The following is a 19,940-nucleotide window of genomic DNA, read 5'->3' as shown; positions in this document are numbered from 1 at the left end:
TGGTAAGAGAGCAAATAATTCGTATAAGTATATGTTCTTATTGTTACTGTCACTTCTCTTAGCCAGACAATTCTTAACCTAGGGCTCTGATACCATTTGTAACGACCCACTCCACCACATGGTATGATATTGTCCGCTTTGGACCTGAGCCTGCACGGTTTTGCTCTTGAGCTTCACCCCAAAAGGCCTCATACCAATTGGAGATGACATACTTACATATAAGCACTTCACCTTTCCTCTACCCAGGCGATGTTGGGCTGTGCACCCATAACTCGCCAGTGTGGTAGCCTGTCAGTATCTCTCGCACCCGCTCACAACACACCCTCCCACAAGGTCATCACAGCTTTGATAACCTAGTGGTAGGACATCTTTTCATTGATGCTTGGGAGCCAAGTTCGAGCCTTTTCATCTACCCCTTCCCCTCCTGCCAAAAAAAGAAAAAGCTCAACTGCGATCGTAGTAATATGGCTCTACACATTTAAAAAAAATATTATTTCTCTTCTTGTGCACCATTCTTTTATACTCTACAATTATTTATTTATTTCTTTTTAAAATTTGTCCACGCACACTACTCACACGCCAGAAATTTATTTTAAATATTAAAAATACCCACCATTTCTAGAGAAATATTACTTGACCCACCATTTCTAGGGTAATATACCATTTTTGATTCTGCACAAATAGAGAATTGAGCCTAGAATATTATGTGGGACCACAAATGTGGAATCCCACACTAATAAAAACCAAATGGGTTAATTACACTCACACCCCCTGAGGTTTGCCTTATTGACAACCAAAAAAAAGTTGACCTATTTTTTAACAATAACCACCCCTCAAGTTTCATAAAGTTAACAAAGACACCCCTATGATCTTCTGCACATGAGGAATTGACATCATTATCCTTTGACTTGATAGTTGACCTATTTGGACTATAAAATTACCTTTTTAACCTTTACAACTCAATTTATTTAACTAAACTACCCTTTCATGCCAAATATATATATATATATATATATATATATATATATATATAATTAATTATATATAACTGTAATACACACACACACACACACATACATGTATGGATGTGGTGGTTCATGTGGATGGAGGTTAGTACTAGTATTATTAAATTCGGTATAATATAATGTAATATGAAAATAGAAAAGTGGGACAATACCACTTGCAATGTGATATTTGATTTTTTTTTTTTTCGTGTGATATTTGATTCACACAACACCAATCCAAATTTGTTATATTAAAAATATAATAATATATACATAAACTATATTGGAGGTGGGTATTTGATAAAACTATGGGTTATTGTCAAAACCAAAACAAAATTGGTACAAAACCATGTAGGGTCACCTCGTCTTCAATTCTTGTTCTCTAGTGAATGGTCTTGGTGCCAAGCCTCAATTTGTTGTTAGGAGACCTGTAGGTGAGAAAAGCTCAAAAAAATATATAAATACAAGTCCAGCAGCAGTACGCTCCCGGTGGATTCCGATCGAGCTGGTCAGATTCTGATGACAAACACAGTATGCAAGACCAAAATGATACTTGCAGCTCTGATTTGCTTCTCATTTTCAATTTAAAGAGGGAGAGTGGTGGCTATGATTTGAGATCGTCATGGGTTTGATTGGGATTGTTGTGGGTTCAAATGGGTGGAGATGTGGTGGCAGGAAAGGTGAAAAGCGATAGCTGGCGAGGTACGAATGCCAACACGCCGGAGCCGAAGAGGACCAAACCCAGAAAATGCCGGCGGAGGTTGTAGGGATCCAGCGTATTATATTTATATTTATGTGTGTCTGTATCCAGCGTATTATATTTATGCGTGTGTCTGTAAATTACAAAATACCAGTGTGAAGGAAGAGGGGTATTTGAGTTATTTAAATAGTCTCATATTTTTAATCAAGGATTATTATTTTATTAAAGGGTAATAACGTCTTTTTTACTTTTTTAGGAATTGTTTGGCTGCAATTTATTACAGGGGTGTGAGTGTTCAAAAAGTGACCAACTTTCATATGACTCTCAATAGAGCAAACCTCAGGGGTTGCGAGTAGAATTAACCCAAACCAAATAAAGTGCAGAATTGCAGATTAGACGCGCTTCATGCTCAACTGAGAGTTTGATATAGTTTGCACACAGACACCTCCATTTTACACTCACTTCCAAACTCCACCCTTGCACCGCCGCTCGCCACCGTCACTCCATGGCGCAAGATAGCACCCGCCGCCTCAAAATCATCACCGGCGCCGACTCCTTCGGCTGCGCCGTCAAGGACGCCCTCGTCGCCCACCTCCGGTCCCTCAACATCGAGGTCGAAGACCTCGGCACCGACAAGTACTACTCCGTCGGCGAAGAAATAGGCCGCCGCGTCAGCTCCGCCGCCTCTACCACCACCACCGAAACCCGCGGCCTCGTCGCCTGCGGCACCGGCGTCGGCGTCTCCATCTTCGCCAACAAATTCCCCGGAGTCTACGCCGCCACCTGCCTCACCGCCGGCGATGCCCAGAACACCCGCTCCATCAACAACTGCAACGTGCTCGCCGTCTCCGGCATGTCAACCTCCCCCGAATCCGCCATCGAAATCCTCGAAACCTGGCTCAACACCCCCTTCAAATCCCCTTGTCCAGCCTCAGATTCCAAACCCTGGCCAACCGAAATCGACTCCTTCCTCGACAGTTCGATCCCCGAAATGTCGAATATCGGACCCAAAATCTCCAATTCCGATAATTCGTGCTCGATTTGCTGTTTGGCTAAGACAAGAGAGTTCACTCCGGTTGAGGCGATGCCCGGCGGGTCGATGAAGATACTGAGAGAGACTCCGACGTCTGCGATCGTGAGGTTTAAGGCTGGCAGTGTCGAGCCGGCGCATCATCATACATTTGGACATGACTTGGTGGTGTTGAAGGGGAGCAAGAGTGTGTGGAACTTGAGCAAAGGCGAGAAATTCGATCTGGGTGTCGGTGATTTCTTGTTTACGCCGGCCGGAGATGTGCACCGGGTGAAGTACTACGAGGACACTGAGTTTTTCATCAAGTGGGATGGGCATTGGGACCTTCTAATGGATGAGGACATTGATGCTGCCAATGCTGCTATTGAGAAGGAAACTTAGTGCGTGTCTATGTGAAATATAGGTATGTGTTTGATAGCCTGAACTGTCTCTGAATAATGCTGGTGTTGTGTTGTTGTTGTTACTACTGATTGTGCTGTTTGGTTTGGCTCCTTTTTGATAGTATGTGCTGCCAGTTTGGTTTTGATATGATATGATCTGGTGCAGTCATTGTGAAAAAGCTTACTTTTGAGTTTTGATCAATAAGAAGTTAAAGGATGCTTGATGGTTTGAATTGTCTTTGAATAATGCTGATGGTGTGTTTTTTATTAGTGATTGTGCTGATTTGGTTTGGTTGCCATTTGTTTCGAAAAATGATTCTCAGACCTAATAGGCCTGCCGAAATGGTTGGCCGAGCTTCATTAAGCAAGGCACCATAAATAGGGCTAATCCCCTCTCATGCCATGTTATAAATCATCTCATGATCATCTCGTGCTTTTAAAGTTTCATGAATCTTTTATTGAACTCTTCAAAAACTACAACCCCAAATTTTAAAAATATGGTACAAAATTTTGTCTAAATAAATCCTATTCAACTACGAAAAACCAACCTTTATTAGGCTAGCCTGTATTTTAAATACAGCCTCTAATTAATTAATTACATGCAATTAGATAATAAATTAATATTGGACCACAAGAGAGATAATTAATTAACCTGCATCTGCAAATCTGCAATCAAGTTCCAATATTCTATGCATATATTAAGAAGTGCATACATCCATGAAAAATTGAACAATAAAATTAATTGCAAGCATAAATAATGACATAGACACCCGTAATTTCAGTTCATGAAAATAATATAAATTACATGGAAAGATCACTTTCTAGGTCCTTAAATATTAAGGAGAAGAAAAGTGACAGTGAGTGATTTATCAAAATTAATATATAAATCTACAAATATAATATTCAAATTTCTTCTACACCAAAACAATGAATGTCATTGACCAAATACCCGTAATGAACATAATGAAAACTCAGAAACTCCCACTGGGAGTTCTCTCTGCGTGCGTCAACTAGGCACCCATTTTTATTATTATTTATTATTATTTTTGTTGGTTCTCCAGTTTTATTATCCCATGAGTACCCCGCTGCATCTTTGTATATATATATATTTATATTTATTTAATGTATACAACAGTGACAATATGACATCCCAGTGGGTGTTATTGAAAAAGATGGCTGCCCCTTTGATACAATGGACAAATTCATTCTCCAATATTATAATGGTTCTCAAAATCAAAGGTAATAAAAAATAATTTTTTTATAATGACAGTATCCATGTGAAGTAACAAAATCAATCAACCAAAATGGGTACTGTCCTTATTTCACTGTAACTTAAACAGAGTCTCAAATTGATCATAATACGGTAACACATAAAACACCCGGCAAAAATCCAAACGTTGTCCACCAGCGGCTGTCTTCATTCATAGTTTCACTTAATATATTATTAATTTCAAATCATAATAACAGCTAGAGAACACCCACTGGGCATTCTCCTTTGTTACCGATGATGAAGCTCCACCCATCAAACAAAATATAGATATATTTAATTCACTGTTAGATTAACCAAAAATATATATATTCATGAAAGAAATTACTATGTCTCATGAATAACACTTACAGATGCATCCTTATAGATACCAGCCCGTTGCACCCGTTGCATCAGGTCATTTATTTTTTCTTTTTTCTTAAAAAAAGAAATTATTGTTCATACCAACCATAAAAAAAATTTGATTCTTTCTTTCAGGGTAATCATATTACCTTTTATAATCAGATTACAGAACAACTTTTTTCTTTTTTATTTATTTATGCAATTTGCCCTATATAACATTTTCGTCTCAAAAATATTTTCCATCAACTCCCTCCACTATGTTACTCCCTTGGATATTGGAGGGGGTTTTTTGAAAAAAAAAATTTAGTCGAGAAGGGTTTATTGAGTTGGGTTGAGGGATAACATATGAGCTTTCTTGCACAACATAGAGGTTTTAAACAATTTGCTAGATTCGGTACGTTGGTATTGGACTGGATGATCAATGACTTTGGTTACTTACCTGAATTGTTGGAAAAAAATTACTTCTGTTGGACCCAAATTCAGGGCCATGGCAGATTTTCTGATCAAAAAATTAGTCGGAAAAAATTATTGAACTGTGCCACCAGTTGACACTACAACACATTAGATTTGGTTCTTTTGAGGTGGAATCATATATTTTCAAGGTAGAGGGCGTGATACCATCCGCCGACACACACCTTACAGGTTATAGGAATGAAAACGTGGCCTGGGAATTTCTCACAACTAGCAGGTCATGGGGACAGAAAACAACATTTCTACAGGCGGAGAGGTAGGGCTGTGTAGACCTGACACTCTCTAGACGTCATAATGAAGAGAGCCTTTACACTGAGCTACCCCTTTAGGTGTTGTTTGATTCAATTTTGCCTTTCTATGCCTGTCGTCACAGGAAGCCTCAGATGATCGGGTTCCATCACATTTTACTTATCAACTCAAGATTGTTGATGCATAATGGTGTGAGATATAGAGGATCAGGTTGTTTTTGTTTTAATATACTATTTAGAGAATTTTCTATAGACCCGTGTAGCTCGCATGAACCAAACTGATTAGTTTAACCACATGAGATATGTGCCCTTAAAGTTTCAATGTTAATGGTTAAAATTAAAAATAGATTTCAGGTAACCTTCATTTATGGAACCTTAGTCTACTAATTTACTAGGGAATCTCCTTTCAATTCACAAAATCCACCTGGTTTGATGATATTAATTAGGTAGACTGGTATAAATTTTTGAACTTTTTCATAATTTCACATACAGGTTCTAGCATTGATTTTTCCTGAAAGTCAAAGAAAATTAGGTAAATTAATGTGTAATTGTGAACCTCTGTAAACCCTCACTAGCCTCTTCAAAACTTTTGAGAAACACATTGTTGCCTCCACAAGTCACAAAAGTGTTTGTAATTCATAACCCTGCCATATAGATATGTCTGCTCATATAGGCATGCACGTGAGAATTTCAAAATTGATCCAAAAAATTCATACTGACTATTGAGTAATGAGGTATTGTAGACACAATAAGTGTGTATCAGAAAGCTAGTTTTACAACCAGTTTATTAAGACTTCATGTTGAGTAACTAGGCATTGTACAAGACACAGTAGTAGGTATCAAAAACCTAATTCGACAGCTAATTTATTCATGCCCTAGTGGGTGATTGCAGAGAGAGAACAACAGAGAGCTTGGTACTTGGAAAACCTGGATGCTTTGTTATTTAGACTGATTAATCCTGGCAGCTGCTGCCACAGAGGCAGCTACGCCTCCCGGACGCGTGGTCAGATTCGGATCATTCCTCAGTTCTGCACCAATCACTCCCTCAGCATCTCTACGCGTCACTGCCTTATCTGCCGGTAACTTGGCAGCAGCATCCTGCAGCCAAAAAAATCATACAAACAATGCTTCCTCACATCAAACATGATATATATACATGCAGAACACACACACACAAACACATATATGTGCATATCAGCATTGTCTATATGTAATATGTATTTAGAATGTTGTAATTAGGTATCATTTCATCGTCCTCGTCTTGAATTTTCTTTTTCCATTCATTTCTATTCTATCCTATCTGATGCAACAATTCTGATGTACGTCGTAAATGATCATATCACCTAATTCTACTTTCTCTTATGAACATTGGGTGAGATAATTACCGTAAGAATGTCAGCGAGTTTGGTCTTGTCCTCGTCGCGTGCGGTCCGAGCATTGCGGGTTGCAGCAGACTGAGCAGCTGCGGCGACTCCACCAGGAACAATGTTGGTACGGCCAGTGGCTCTGACTTCCGCTGCTTGAATTGCAGCTGCGTCGCTGTAATCCACCGGCTTGTGTCCCAATGTCAGAGCTGTAGCCTCAAGTGCTTCGCCAATGGTGATGTTTCCCGGTTCGAAATTGGCCCCTGGTAAGTGGTCATAATGCCCAACAACCTATACAGATTGCAGACATAACCATCATACACAAGTCTCACATAATTAATCATTCTAAATAAGTAATTGACATATGTAGTAGGTTTTTATGTTGATACTTTATGAGTTTGGATCTTCTCCATTCAATCGTTGTCATCATGTCACATCACTTCGTTTAAATTTAATTATGTACTTAATCGGTAATTGATGTGACATGTTCACAACCGTAAGGTAATGACTACACCCGCTATATACACACGCGCACACCCTAGAGGAATAACCTGTCCTTCAACTGATTCAGATATAATACGTCGCCCCGAACGATTATTTTCAGCTTTCTCGTTCCGATTAGCTGCCGATTGCATTGCCGAGGTTGGCCCATCTTTCTGGGTCTGTTCAAGCTCTGCAGGCTGCGTCACTGCGGCGGCGGCATCGGCATCCTGGGGCGCCTCCGGCTGCGCATGAAGCTCGGTCGGTTCTTGTTCGGATTGGGGCCTAATTGGCTGTTCCTGGCTCATTTTGTGTTGATGGGTGGAAATGGGTGGGTGTTGTGGGTCAGATTCCGGCAATAAGTTGGTCAGACTTCCGGTGCCTTAGGTCTCAATATATATGAAGCAATGCATGACAGAAATAGCTGTGGGATTCAAGGGTACAAACTTTGTTGGCTTAATATATGTTATTTGAGTAACTAACTTTTGGTCAAGGTTGTTGGGTTGCCACGTGGCGAAATGGGTGATTACACGCTTGCATATGATGACACGTGTTGGATTCAACCATCCTTGTTGGTCCCAAGGACTTTTATGTCCACAATGATCCTGATTCAGTGTCCTCCAAGAAAAAGTGTCCCCCATAATTACGTGCCTGTGACTGAGTCAAGGATGGGTGGACGCAGTTGTGAACAGGAGGTGTTTGTGGGAGTCAGCCTGTGAGATTGGAGGTGTTTGTGAGATTTGGATGTTATTAGTAGCGTTGTACTACATTTGAGGATTGTAAGCAAGCTTAACCCATTTTGTAATATGGAATTGAGCTAAACATATTCTATCTTGATAATAATAATAATAATAATAATTATTATTATTATTTCAATGTTGAAAAGGAGGTTAGAAGTGTGAAAGTTCAAAGTCGGACTCCCAAAAATAATGAGAAACAACTTAATCACTAATTACGAAATAGTTCACATACTCTAGCTTGATTCAATTAGGCTATTTTGGTGCTTTAACTAAAATTGACCTTTATCAATATTTAATTAAAAAATGAAATCAACATTTTATTCTCTAGTATTTCGATAAATGCATATTAATTTTTGTTCTTTTCTTAAATTGAGTAACAAAAGTCTACACAATACATTTGGATTGGAAGTTAGAGACGAAGATATTATTTCATAAAAAGTAATAAAAATGTCAATCGTGGACTGATGTAATGAGGAGAAAATGTATTCTCATACAAAGAATTCTAAATTTATTTTTTGGAATTAAAATTAAAAAAAACGATATTTTTGTATCATTATTCTTCAATAGAATAGCAACATTGCTACCAAATACAAACTCCTGCCCACAACATTGTGACTCGGCACAAATTATTAAGGGCTTTATATTAGTAAAATATATTTGGTGTGTTGTGTACCTAAGTTATCAAAGTTTACACGTGATTTGCATGCAGGGGCGGAGCCAGGATTTTGAGTTGGGGGGGCCAAAATTATAAACAACATTACCTAGCTAGAACTTTGGAAAAAAAAAATATATATTACGTAGGCAAAAATATTTTATTATTTATTATATTCATACAAAAATATATCTATTTAAACTTTTTTCAATTCATTTTAATAAAAAAATAAAAACTAGTTATTTTTAAAAAAAAAATTTATTAAACTTTCTGAACAAACACAAATAAGATTTATGCCAAAATTATAAAAAAATTCAATTAAATAACTCTCTTTATTTACCGAAAAGGAAAAAAAAAAAAAATAACTTTAAAAAAAATGTAACAATTGAAAATTTAACAAAACAATAACAATGATAAAAAAAAAATAAAAAAAACACAAACAAATTAATAAAATAAAAATTTAGATTCTTAAATCATCGATTTTTGTTGATATTTAAAACTTCAAATGAAATTTTTATACTATATATACTACATATTTTATCTTGACCTATACTAAAAAAAAAATTTCAAAAAATTAGGGGGGGCATGGCCCCCGCTGGCCCCCCTTCCCTCCGCCCCTGTTTGCATGAATTATTTACGATTTTGATGTGCGGGTGCAAGGGATGAGGTTTACCTTAAATTCATAAGGTTGTACTTTTGAATTCACAAGAAAAAAAAAAAATTATAGAGGAATTTGATAATATATTAATAATTGAATTAATGATTTGCTTTACAATATGTATTATAAATAAAAAACTTTAATAACATAAAAGAAACCCTAAAAATGAACAACAAACTTGTTCTGAAAATTTTGTAAAAATAAGAAAAAAAACCTAATTAACCTAATTACTAAAAACGGCTAAATATAAAAAAAGAAAGCAATTGGAATTAGTTTAGTCTTCTAACAAAAATTCAGGAATATTCAAAATTAGGAAAACGTAAGTTTTCGGTCCTAAACGATTGAATTCGGTCAAAAGGTAGCCTACTTTGTATTTGCGAATTGGACCAATTTTGATGCTCTTTTCAAATCAAAACGAATTCGTTAAATCATATAAAAAAAAAATTGATCACCTCACCCGTTTAACCTTTTAAGGGTCCAAACGAGTTCTAGAATCTTCACCATTCAAATACCTTCTCATGGCCCACCCACTTGCAATTGCACCGGATCCATATTTGTCAAATGGTGGAAACAGAGAAGTGTCTGGATGTCTCTCAAATTAAAATAGACGGTACACACTAACATAAACTATACAACAATATATTTACGTATGTATATAAGATTATTAGGTTTAGGGTTTTGCAAGACTTCCCAATGGATTCTGCCGGAGTAACCCAGCTTTCAGCGGAGGGTGTCAGAAACCTCCAAGAAGGAATCAGTTTGCTTCTGTCTCGATGGGCTGCGCTTCAGTTGGCCGTCGAGAACGAGTGGGGTGGACGCGACTCTCGCCTGAAACCCCAACACCTCGCCGACGATATCTTCAATTGGCTCACCCAATCAACAGGTATGTCTCTCTCTCTCACACACGCACCCACATGTTCATATTGACTACTTTTTAACTGATTTTGTGTGGGTTTTTTTTTTTTTACTTTCCCGAAACCACTAACCAGTAATGTTTTTATAAATGAAGCTTGCAAAGAGTGATTTCTTTTATTCAATTAACTTTGGTCTTGAGTACAGTGATTTTATTTTAAATTTTAATTTTCATTTCCCTGAAAATTTTAGCTCCTAAATAGCAAATACAGAAACTTTTGGGTGTTTCGATATTAAACCGTGAAAGCAGAGACAACAAATCATATGCTTGTTTGGCCATTGTCTTACCTTCTCTCAGTTGAGACCTATAACAAAATTTCAGTGTAAGAAAGGAGGTTTGAGCATATATTATATTATATTATATTATTGGGTTACTTTGTTATATGAATTGGTGCTTTATTTGATTTTATTATTTGAATTAGCAAGTGCTTTCTCTATTTTATGACTGACTTCGTTCAATTTTAATTTTAATTTGTTTCTCTCTTGGATTGTTAATTCTCCGTGCAGAGCCACTATATATTGATGATTTGGAAGACTTGCTAGACGAGTTTATGCTCTCTCTTAATACTGAGATTGACGATGGCAGTATTGAGGAGGTATGCCTTTTTTAACATTTCTTGCCACCTTCAGTTTTCATTATCCATGAGCATTTATGAGAATCATTTCAGAGTATCAAATTTGTATTATATGATTTGTATCCCAGTGTTTCTTTGGGCTTGGTTTTTTTGTTATGTTTTGCCTCAAGGATTTGAGACAGTTGATGCTTATTCATTTTTATGGGGTCATTAGCTTTTACTATTTTTTATTACCTTGTTGCTTTGTTTGAATTGTGTAATAATGTCTTATATGTCAATGCGAACCTTTATAAGTTGTTTCTCGTGGTGGTTAGGTATTAAATAAAACTGAAGTGCACTTTTTTTCGTTGGTTCCTTTTTCAGGAAGCTCAAAATTGTTTCAAATGCAAGCTTGTTGAATTTGAAATTTTAGATGCTTAACCAATTCATTAAGTCCCACAACTTAATTTAGGTTTCATTTCAGTTCAAAGTGACTTTCACTGTCATTTTTTACACAAATTGTTTTAATGCAAAAACAATATTTATGCTTGTCATATTCCCGTTTCATCAATTTTGAATTCAAAGCTTCTTCTATCAATTAACTCTTGCACGCACACACACATACATATAACATCATGCAATTGAAATTAGTTTGCCACATTTTCCTCAAAACATCAGGTCTGTCTTAATTGCAACATTCGCCGATGTAACTGATTCTCAGCACATTGCTTCCTTCCTTCTCATAAGTTGGAAAACCTTTCGGAAGTAGTAATGTCCTCGACTACAACAGATTTTTTTCTACCATGGAAAATGGATGTTTTTGAAGCTTCCATACTAATTTTCCATAGCTGTTTTAAGTTGCACCTAACTATGTGTTGAGGACAGTATAGTACATAATAACTCCTTAATTTTTATATAGACGTTCTAATTCTATCTGTATTACATAGAGCTAACATTATGAACATCTATATGTATCATATAAGATGGCTATAATGTATCATATGATTCATATGTATCTAATTCTAATTCTATCCGTATCATATAACATTATGGCCATCTTAACTCAATCATGCACCTAACTACATGTTGTCTTGTATAGATGTATAATATTTTCTCATCGTCATGCAGTTGGTTCCCTCAAGGTCCGACTCCAATGATATTTTTCCATGTATTGTAGATGCCTTTTTAAAAATGGTCTGGGTTAATTTCTTGGGCCTGGATCTTTCTAGTGAAGTCCAAATCTCCATCGGATTGTAAATTCCTTACCACTTTTCAATTCCAAGTATCGTTGTGTAATTGTGAATTTGTAGATTCCCATCTTAGTAAGACACTACTTAATAACCATATGAGGAAAGTACAAGGATAGGGAGGGCCTAAACTCGGGTTGGACCCAGGAATTTTTAGTAATGGGGGCCCATTTAGTATATGATTTAACACTTGAACTAATAGTATGAGAACAGAATTTATACATGCATATAAATAAACTGTAATTATAAATTTTTTATTATAGAAGTTTAGTATGTTTTCCTAACATAAAGAAGATTTAAAGAGATTTTTTATAATTAAAAGTATTTTAAGTGTTTGAAAGGAGGAGAAGAATGGAAATACTAACTATAGTTATATTTATTTGAACTCTCTCTTATAATGTAAACTTCCAAAAGTTAGATTACAGTCTAAATTGGGGTTTTTATTTGAACTCTCTCTTAAAATGTAAACTTCCAAAAGTTAGATTAAAGTCTAAATTGAGGTTTTCTTTGAAGGATTTGTGGGGACCACATCATAGAGTAACCATATGCTAGGATTTTTTTTCAAAATTTTGGCCCCATGTAGTTCCGCCCATGCCTACACTCCACCAAGTTAAATAAAACTGATGCAGATTGAATAATTCTACTAGCCCCAAGATACGAAAACAAGAATGATGATTACAGGCAGAGTCTTCCTCTCAATCTTACATTAAGCATTGACAAGTTTTCTCTTTCTATTCTGTAATTTCTTTTCATTTCACAACTGCTTTCTTGAAGGTCATAAAGATATGAGAATTGAAGTTCGGATGGGTTAAGGTTCTTGTCATCCAACCTTTTTAAAGGTTCAATTTCTATATTCTCAAAGTAAATGCTGCTTTCACTGACATTTATAGATGGATTTTACCAATTGACAAATAAGCATATTTGCCAGTAGTGACAAGTGTCGTCTTTTTACTGTATTTGGATGAGTGAAAAGTGGTGATCTCTTGGTTCTCTTTTTCATGTTATTACTGTTGTTTTTTATCTATTTTTATGCTCTTCCGTACTGTTTGTGCCCAAATTTAATGCTTAGCAAGTCTACGCGTGTCTTTCTGCAACGTCTACTAATTGGTTGTTCTTGTAATGTTTCTGGTTTTTTTTTTTTTTTTTTTTTTGGCTCTAAGCAGGTAGCAGAAAAATTAATGGTTATGCATGAGGAATGTCTTGATGGTAATTATCAGTCGATTGAAAGCCTGAAAGAACCCAATCCTCCTGGGGGTGCTATTCCTCCTATCAGACAGGTAACATTGTACTTCCTTAGCTGAAAAAATGATACACTGCATGAGTAATTATCATTTCCTTTGATAGTAAAGAATATTTTGTCATTTTTGCTGAGCTTTGTGTTTGTGCTGTTCACATGAGACTAAGTTTATGGAATGATGGAAAATCTGTAAATACGATATTGAGTAGAACTTATCTGATTTGCTGAACATCATTTGGTGGCTGTGCAGGCAATTCTTTTAGTACTAGTTCAGCAACTTTAATATTCTAAAATTTGTTAAAAAAGCAAATATTGTATATGTCAATTATCAGTTGTTGCTTCAAAATTTTTTAACTATGCAGAAGACATGTAAATTTTTATTATATTTTATTTATATATTTTTCTTTGACAAATCCTATTAAGATTTAAACGGGGTGTTGTACATTGCCATCAGTTTTGGTACATGGTCGATTGACTTTAGATATGCCAGCATTTACGGCCACCATAGTTATTAAAAGCCCAAGGCGCACCGAGGCGCTAGAGGCCCCTTGGAGCCTAGGCGCGAGGCGCACGGCGAGGCGCGAGCCTGAGTGATGTGAGGCGCACAAGTATAATTTTAAAACAATAATTCTTAACAAAAATAACACAATTAAACAATGAACATCCAATAATAAAAACACTAAATAGAATGGAGTCAATGGAGTGATGGACCAAGTTAAATTCAGCAAACAACATTCACACTTTCAGCAAACACCGTTCAGAAAGATGCATTCAAAATTTAAATAATTTAGCATACAGCATGTAGCAAAATTCAGTAAATTGCATTCAAAAGAAGAAAAAACAGAACACAACAACACACAAAAAAAAGAAGAGACAGGCAGCCTTCAAAGAAGAAAGGAGAAAAAAAAAACAATGAAGAAAAAAAATACAGGCTAGAGAGAGAAAAAAAAAAAAATAAAAAAAAAATACAGTGAGAAAAAAAATACAACGAGAAAAAAAATACAGCAAGAAAAAAAATACAAGCCAGAGAGAGAAATATATATATATATATAGAGACCCAGAAGAACAAAAACATAGATGGAGAATAAGATAGAAGAAAAAAAAATAAAAGAGACCCATAAAAAGAAAGAGACCGAGAAAAACACAAAACCAGATATATAGAGAGGAGGAAGAAAAAAAGAGACCCAGAAGAACAGAAACAGAGACGGAGAAAAAGATAGAAGTAAAAAAAAAAAAAAAAACAGAGACCCATAAGAACAAAAACAGAGACCGAGAAAAAGATAGAAGAAAAAAAATAAGAGACCCAGAAAAAGAAAGAAGAAAACCAGAGATATAGAGGTGAAGAAGAAAAAAAGAGACCAAAAAAAAAAAAAAGCGAGATATAGAGATTAGAGAATAAGCAAATGAAGAGAGAGAGAGAGAGAGAGAGAGAGAGAGAAGAGGAGAAGAGAAGAGGAGGAGGAGGAAAAAAATTACTAAACTGACCTGGTAGGTTGATTCGGTGATTCCGGCTTCATCTTCGTCGGATGGAAGCAACTGATAGCCCTCTCTTCTCTTCTCTTCTCTTCTCTTCTCTTCTCTTCTCTTCTTTCTTTCTTTCTTTCTTTCTCTTTCTTCTGTTTCCCCCTCCCTCACGTCTTTATTTCTGCTGCAGCTTTTGCTATAGATTGATTTGTTTTGTTGACTATTGTGATACATTGGGTTGCCTCACAAGTCACAAGAGGACAAATTTCCATTTTGTACTTAAAGTTTTTGTTTTGTACTTTCAGTTTTCAAAGCTGTAACTATATATATATAACAATATAAAGTAAAAAAGCAAACAAATTATAAAAGGACCACAGAATATATGAAGCGCGCCTAAGCGTGCCTCTTAAACCATCCAAGGCGCGGCCCATGCGCACGCCTAGTGAAGGTCGCTGCGCCTGGGCTAGCATGAGGCGCAAAAGCTGCGCCTGGGCGCGTGCCGTGCGCCCAGGCGCGCTTTTAATAACACTGACGGCCACAAAAAATTCCGAATAGGTTTGTTACTCGAATTAATAATGCTACTCTGGGATAATGTATGGTGTCCGAGTGAGTGTGCGGAGGGAGGAGAATTTGAGGTGGAAGGCATGTGACGGTGAGTTTGAGGTGAGGTAAGAAGTCGTGTAATAGTGTATTGTGTGATGCTAGTGCACTAGGTTTCTTTGCTAGGGTGTTTGCATGTTAAGTTATTGTAGGTGTTTGAGCATGGTTTTGAAGGTGAAGATATTACTATGAGAATGCATGTCTCAGGAGATCGAATTAGGCGGAAATCAAGGTAGCATTGGCGCGCGAGAGAGTGGGGTTGGGGTGGGGTGGGGTGTGAGAGAATATGCCAATAAAGGACATCAGGATAAAATGAAGACAGATTCCCATGAACACTCCACTTTTACAGTTCACGCTTTAGCTCTAACCATGAATTAATTTCTCTCTCTTTCCTCAAAATTAGCAAATCAGGTAAGACTCATCCTTATTTATAATATTCCAGGCATGTGTAAAGGACGAGTGTGATAGCTCACATATACCAAGCACTTAGGAGGTGGAGAGATTAAGAGAGTACACATAGGCAAGGTGGAGAAATATCGAGAGCAACCTGGGGTGAACATATTCCGGAAGGGCACATGGTATCTTTGTTCAAGCTCGAGCTCGTATTGGGATTGATTAAAAATCAGAACTGAGAAAGAGTCTTGTAACCAAGAAGACTGAACAAATTAGAATCGACGTGCCTCTACATGCCAAAATAGGAGTTGTTGGAATTATTAATGAGATTGAGACAATTTTGTATATATAGGCATGTAATGCCGCATGAATATATATATGTGTGTGTGTGTGTGTGTGTTTCTATATGTATCTGTATCTGTCTGTCTAAACATCCGAGACTAAGAAACCCTAATTTGCAAAGAATTTTGAGAGATAAAATTGTGAGAGAGAGAGAGAGAGAGAGAGAAATGAGAAATTTATGAAGAAATATTATCATTGGCATCTCTGACAATTGTGAGAGAGAGAAGAGAGGGGGAGAGAGAGAAGTGAGAAATTTATGAAGAAATATTATCATTGGCATCGCTGACAATTGAGAGAGAGAGAGAGAGAGAGATTGTGTTAAGAATCAAGCCTAATGAGCTTTTGTTACCAGCATATTCATAAACTCCGTTCACAAACATTTTTGTCTATTGACAAATGAGCTGGGTTATTAGCTGTTTGAGATTGGCTTATTAACAAAAATGAATTTAAAAAAACTCTGAGAGCTCGCTTCATTTGCTTAAATAAACAAAGATGAGCCAAGTTCTTATCAACCCGAGCTTGAGCTATTCATGAACAGCTTGGTTCATTTACAGCCATAAACTGGATAGTCTTTCAAGAAATCACTTTAGCAAAGAGAGAGAGAGAGAGAGAGAGAGATTATGTGTTAAGAGCTTTTGTTACCAGCATGTTCATAAACTCAGTTCACAAACTTTTTTATTCTTTGGACAAATGGGCTGAGTTGGTTGCTGTTTGAGATTGGCTCATTTACAAAAATCAGTTTAAAAAAACTCTTTGAGCTCGCTTCATTTGCTTAAATAAATGAACATGAGCCAAGTTCTTATCAATCCGAGCCCGAGCTATTTTTACGAACAGCTCGGTTCATTTACAGCCATAAACCGGATAGTCCTTCAAGAAATCATGATAGCAGAACACAGTTATTGTGATAAACTTAGTTGGTGGTAAACTCGAAAGTGCAGAAAAACCTTGCTCATGCAAGAGATATGCCCATGTTGAGGTTTGTGGTTCAGGCACCAAGGCACACTCTGAGCTGGTATGCTGGAAAGGAGATGCGCCATCTATTTGCAAGAGATGCGTCCATGTCAAGATCATTTGGTGGTAATTCATGTGGCTGGAGAGATGCCAAGTGTAGTGGCTGCAAAGGCGATTCAAGGTGGCATGGCATTAATAACCAACAGGTACCTTGCTTTGGAGGCAATTTTGACCATTGATAGTCTTGGGTGAGAAGGAAATACTTTGCATGGGTGATGCTATTGAGGAGACTGACTATTATCTCTTATTAATCCATTGGGTGCCAATCTTTTATTGATCTATTGTGCCATAGCAGTAGCTTAGGGATATGTTGTTCTCCCTCTTTGGTGTGCTATGGCTGCCACCATAGCATTTTTGTTGCTCTTCCTTTAAAGGAGGGCATGGTCTCATTCATCAGAAAGCATCCTTGAGTTTTAGGGTTAGATTGCTTATATAAGATATGGCATGTAGGACCTTGTAACTCCCAATTTGATGTTGGCGTAGGGTAAGTGGGGGGAATATTCTATACTATATGAATCATGACGCCAAAATTGACATGAGGCATAGCTGTATCTGAAGTAATATAGTCTCCAAAATTGGTTAACTCATGTCCAGTTCGCTGCATATTATTTTAGAATTGCAATTGATTTGTCTTAATCTCTCCATTCTACTTGGACATTTCATTTCCATTCAGATTCAATAGATGTCTCCATGAGGATGTTTAGGTGCAATTACTCTCTAGAGTTTTTTGGTGTAATTACTACTTAAAATCTAGGTGCATTGTGTTTCAAATTAGTGCAATGTTTGATGACCGTTGGTAAAAATGAGAAATTACTGAAATACCCATCAACTAAACAACATCATTTTGTTAATCTTTTTTACAATAACACATGTCAACAATCTTTTAAATAAGAAAAAAAAAAGGTTCATAACCATCCAATTGAGAATGGCCCACCCACTTCTTGCTTACTAATTCTCCTCTCCTTTTCACCTCATTCCCTTGTTCTACCATGTCCTAAATCCATCACTTTTTTTTTTTTTTTTTTTTAATTGGTACTCACACAGTGGAGGCTTGAACCCCTATCCTCCCTTTGAGAAGTAAGGGTCTGGGCCACTGGCCCGTTGATACCATGTCCTAAACTTCAATTCACTATTCTCCCTTTATATAAATCAAACCTCCCTCTCTCTCTCTATATAAATGTAGATAAAGATATCAATTAAAACTCATCTAAAATCAAACTTGTAATGCACACACACACACACGTGCATACAAATCAATAAACCATATACATGTGAAACTTTAGTGTCGTCGTTTGGTTTGGGAGCGCTGCCCGTATCAGCGTTTTTTATAAAATCTTTTCATTATCTATCAAAAAAAAAAAAAAAAACAAACCTTGTATATGTGAGCATCATGAGTTCTGAAATTAGGTTTTAATTTTAAGGAATATGGAGGAGGTTATTAACTCTCTCTCTCACACACAGCCTCTCTCTCTCTCTGTCACACACACGCACACAGATCAACAGATCATCCATCAAAATTAGTCAATGAACCAACCCTGATGTCTCCATTTTCAACCATTATTTTGCCTCCATCATATTATCTATTTACTCAATGACACTAATAGGGGTGGCGAAATTCGATACGATCCAACATGACACGAAGTTGGCACATTTGGGTTAACCTTAATTGTGTTTGAATAATAATTTTGTCGTCTCGTTTAATCCATTGAATTGATCATATCGTGTTCGTGTTTTAGGGCTCAATCCATTTAATCCAATTAGACCCGTGTGATTAATCATGTTGGTTTAACCCGTTTAACCCATAACATGCTTTAACCCAATTATTATGGACATTTTCTCTAATTTGAATATAAACCCAATATGGATATTGATTGTCCTTTTTCTTGGTAATTGTATTGTCCAAATTATTCTCATTTTCCTGAATGTACTCATCTATATATATCATTTGTTCCCTTTTAATTTGAACGGGTTAAATAGGTTATTAAATGGGTTGAGCTGTGTTGTGAGTTACACGACCCATTTATTAAACAGGTTGTGTTCATGTGGCCCAATGGCATGAGATCATCAACAAAGAGGGTATGATGTTCATAATTTGCATTTCATATGTACATGCAATTGTACGGGATTAGTATTTTTTATTATTATTAAACTTTTTAGGCATGTTGCATAAAAAGTATATGTAGTTAATAAATATATGCTCTTTTTCCCCCTGTTCCATATGCCAGGGTCTGTATATGTTGATTTATGTTTCTTTCCCTTTCGCTTCCCTACCATTTTTCAGGCTATCATCAGTGATGACGATGATAGTAGTGATGATGCTCAGAGCTTGGCTGGCAATCTCAGCCAAAGTCAAATCACAAAGAATGATGATTCATCGGAAATGGCAGTCGATGGTTTGGAATCTCAGCCAAATTCAGATCACAAGGATATGATGGTTGATAATCCAAGGCCTAATGAAGCGGCTGAAACGGAAGATGGATGGACGGTGGTTTCATCTAGTAGGCGAAACAGGGGTAGAAGGAACTAGGGTGCAACTCCTACATCCATTGTCCTTTGTTTTTTGTATTGTTTATTTTCTCCTTTTCCTTTGTGAGTGGTATGTAATTTTTCGAGGTCTGTTCCGTGTGTCAAAATTTTGACTTATGCTTCAATACTAGGCGAAGTTTTGGTGTGATGGGGAGTGTCATTCCAAATGAACACAATAGTTCCTTAAAACATTCAAATGGTGAGAAAGGATTATGGTTATGAAGTTCCAAAATTATAAATATATTCACAGATATTTAGAGATATTTTGAAGTTATGGACATTGTAAAAACTGGTAGGAAGATACTGAAGCTGATGTTT

The 19,940-nt window shown here is 36.6% G+C and overlaps 3 protein-coding genes across 4 annotated transcripts; 2 read left to right on the top strand and 1 right to left on the bottom strand.

Moving 5' to 3' along the window:
* Nucleotides 1–2,094: 2,094 nt before the first annotated feature.
* On the top strand, nt 2,095–6,454 carry LOC132299832 (DNA damage-repair/toleration protein DRT102). 2 transcript variants are annotated; one of them, XM_059796691.1, is made up of 2 exons: nt 2,095–3,137; nt 6,335–6,454. In XM_059796691.1, the coding sequence occupies exon 1, from the start codon at nt 2,210–2,212 to the stop codon at nt 3,113–3,115; it is 906 nt and encodes a 301-aa protein (XP_059652674.1). In that variant the 5' UTR covers nt 2,095–2,209; the 3' UTR covers nt 3,116–3,137; nt 6,335–6,454. The 2 variants fall into 2 exon arrangements, with proteins under 2 accessions (XP_059652674.1, XP_059652675.1); XM_059796692.1 differs by having other exon boundaries at nt 6,322–6,374.
* On the bottom strand, nt 6,382–7,783 carry LOC132299833 (late embryogenesis abundant protein 47-like). The gene is made up of 3 exons (XM_059796693.1): nt 7,358–7,783; nt 6,828–7,097; nt 6,382–6,540 (listed from the first exon to the last, which is right to left on the bottom strand). The coding sequence occupies exons 1-3, from the start codon at nt 7,592–7,594 to the stop codon at nt 6,382–6,384; spliced, it is 666 nt and encodes a 221-aa protein (XP_059652676.1). The 5' UTR covers nt 7,595–7,783.
* Nucleotides 7,784–9,923: 2,140 nt separating this feature from the next.
* On the top strand, nt 9,924–19,885 carry LOC132299831 (uncharacterized). Its single transcript, XM_059796690.1, has 4 exons — nt 9,924–10,219; nt 10,756–10,844; nt 13,213–13,326; nt 19,378–19,885. The coding sequence occupies exons 1-4, from the start codon at nt 10,030–10,032 to the stop codon at nt 19,621–19,623; spliced, it is 639 nt and encodes a 212-aa protein (XP_059652673.1). The 5' UTR covers nt 9,924–10,029; the 3' UTR covers nt 19,624–19,885.
* The last annotated feature ends 55 nt before the right edge of the window (nt 19,886–19,940 follow it).

Source organism: Cornus florida, unplaced genomic scaffold, assembly GCF_030987335.1.
Source record: "Cornus florida cultivar Cherokee Brave unplaced genomic scaffold, ASM3098733v1 CherokeeBrave_3.0.0_Hap2_Chr03, whole genome shotgun sequence".
In the NCBI taxonomy this organism is placed as follows: Eukaryota; Viridiplantae; Streptophyta; class Magnoliopsida; order Cornales; family Cornaceae; genus Cornus; species Cornus florida.
Note: the sequence above shows the minus strand (reverse complement) of the source record. Positions and strands in the feature narration are given on the sequence as shown.

What these genes read in the sequence shown, in the direction of transcription:
- LOC132299831 (XM_059796690.1), top strand. Translation starts at nt 10,030, where the DNA reads ATGGATTCTGCCGGAGTAACCCAGCTTTCAGCGGAGGGTGTCAGAAAC. An exon ending in TTGGCTCACCCAATCAACAG is followed by an intron (nt 10,220 to 10,755) that starts GTATGTCTCTCT and finishes TTCTCCGTGCAG; the next exon opens with AGCCACTATATATTGATGAT. An exon ending in ACGATGGCAGTATTGAGGAG is followed by an intron (nt 10,845 to 13,212) that starts GTATGCCTTTTT and finishes GGCTCTAAGCAG; the next exon opens with GTAGCAGAAAAATTAATGGT.
- LOC132299833 (XM_059796693.1), bottom strand. Translation starts at nt 7,594, where the DNA reads ATGAGCCAGGAACAGCCAATTAGGCCCCAATCCGAACAAGAACCGACC. An exon ending in CTGAATCAGTTGAAGGACAG is followed by an intron (nt 7,098 to 7,357) that starts GTTATTCCTCTA and finishes CAATCTGTATAG; the next exon opens with GTTGTTGGGCATTATGACCA. An exon ending in AACTCGCTGACATTCTTACG is followed by an intron (nt 6,541 to 6,827) that starts GTAATTATCTCA and finishes TTTTGGCTGCAG; the next exon opens with GATGCTGCTGCCAAGTTACC.
- LOC132299832 (XM_059796691.1), top strand. Translation starts at nt 2,210, where the DNA reads ATGGCGCAAGATAGCACCCGCCGCCTCAAAATCATCACCGGCGCCGAC.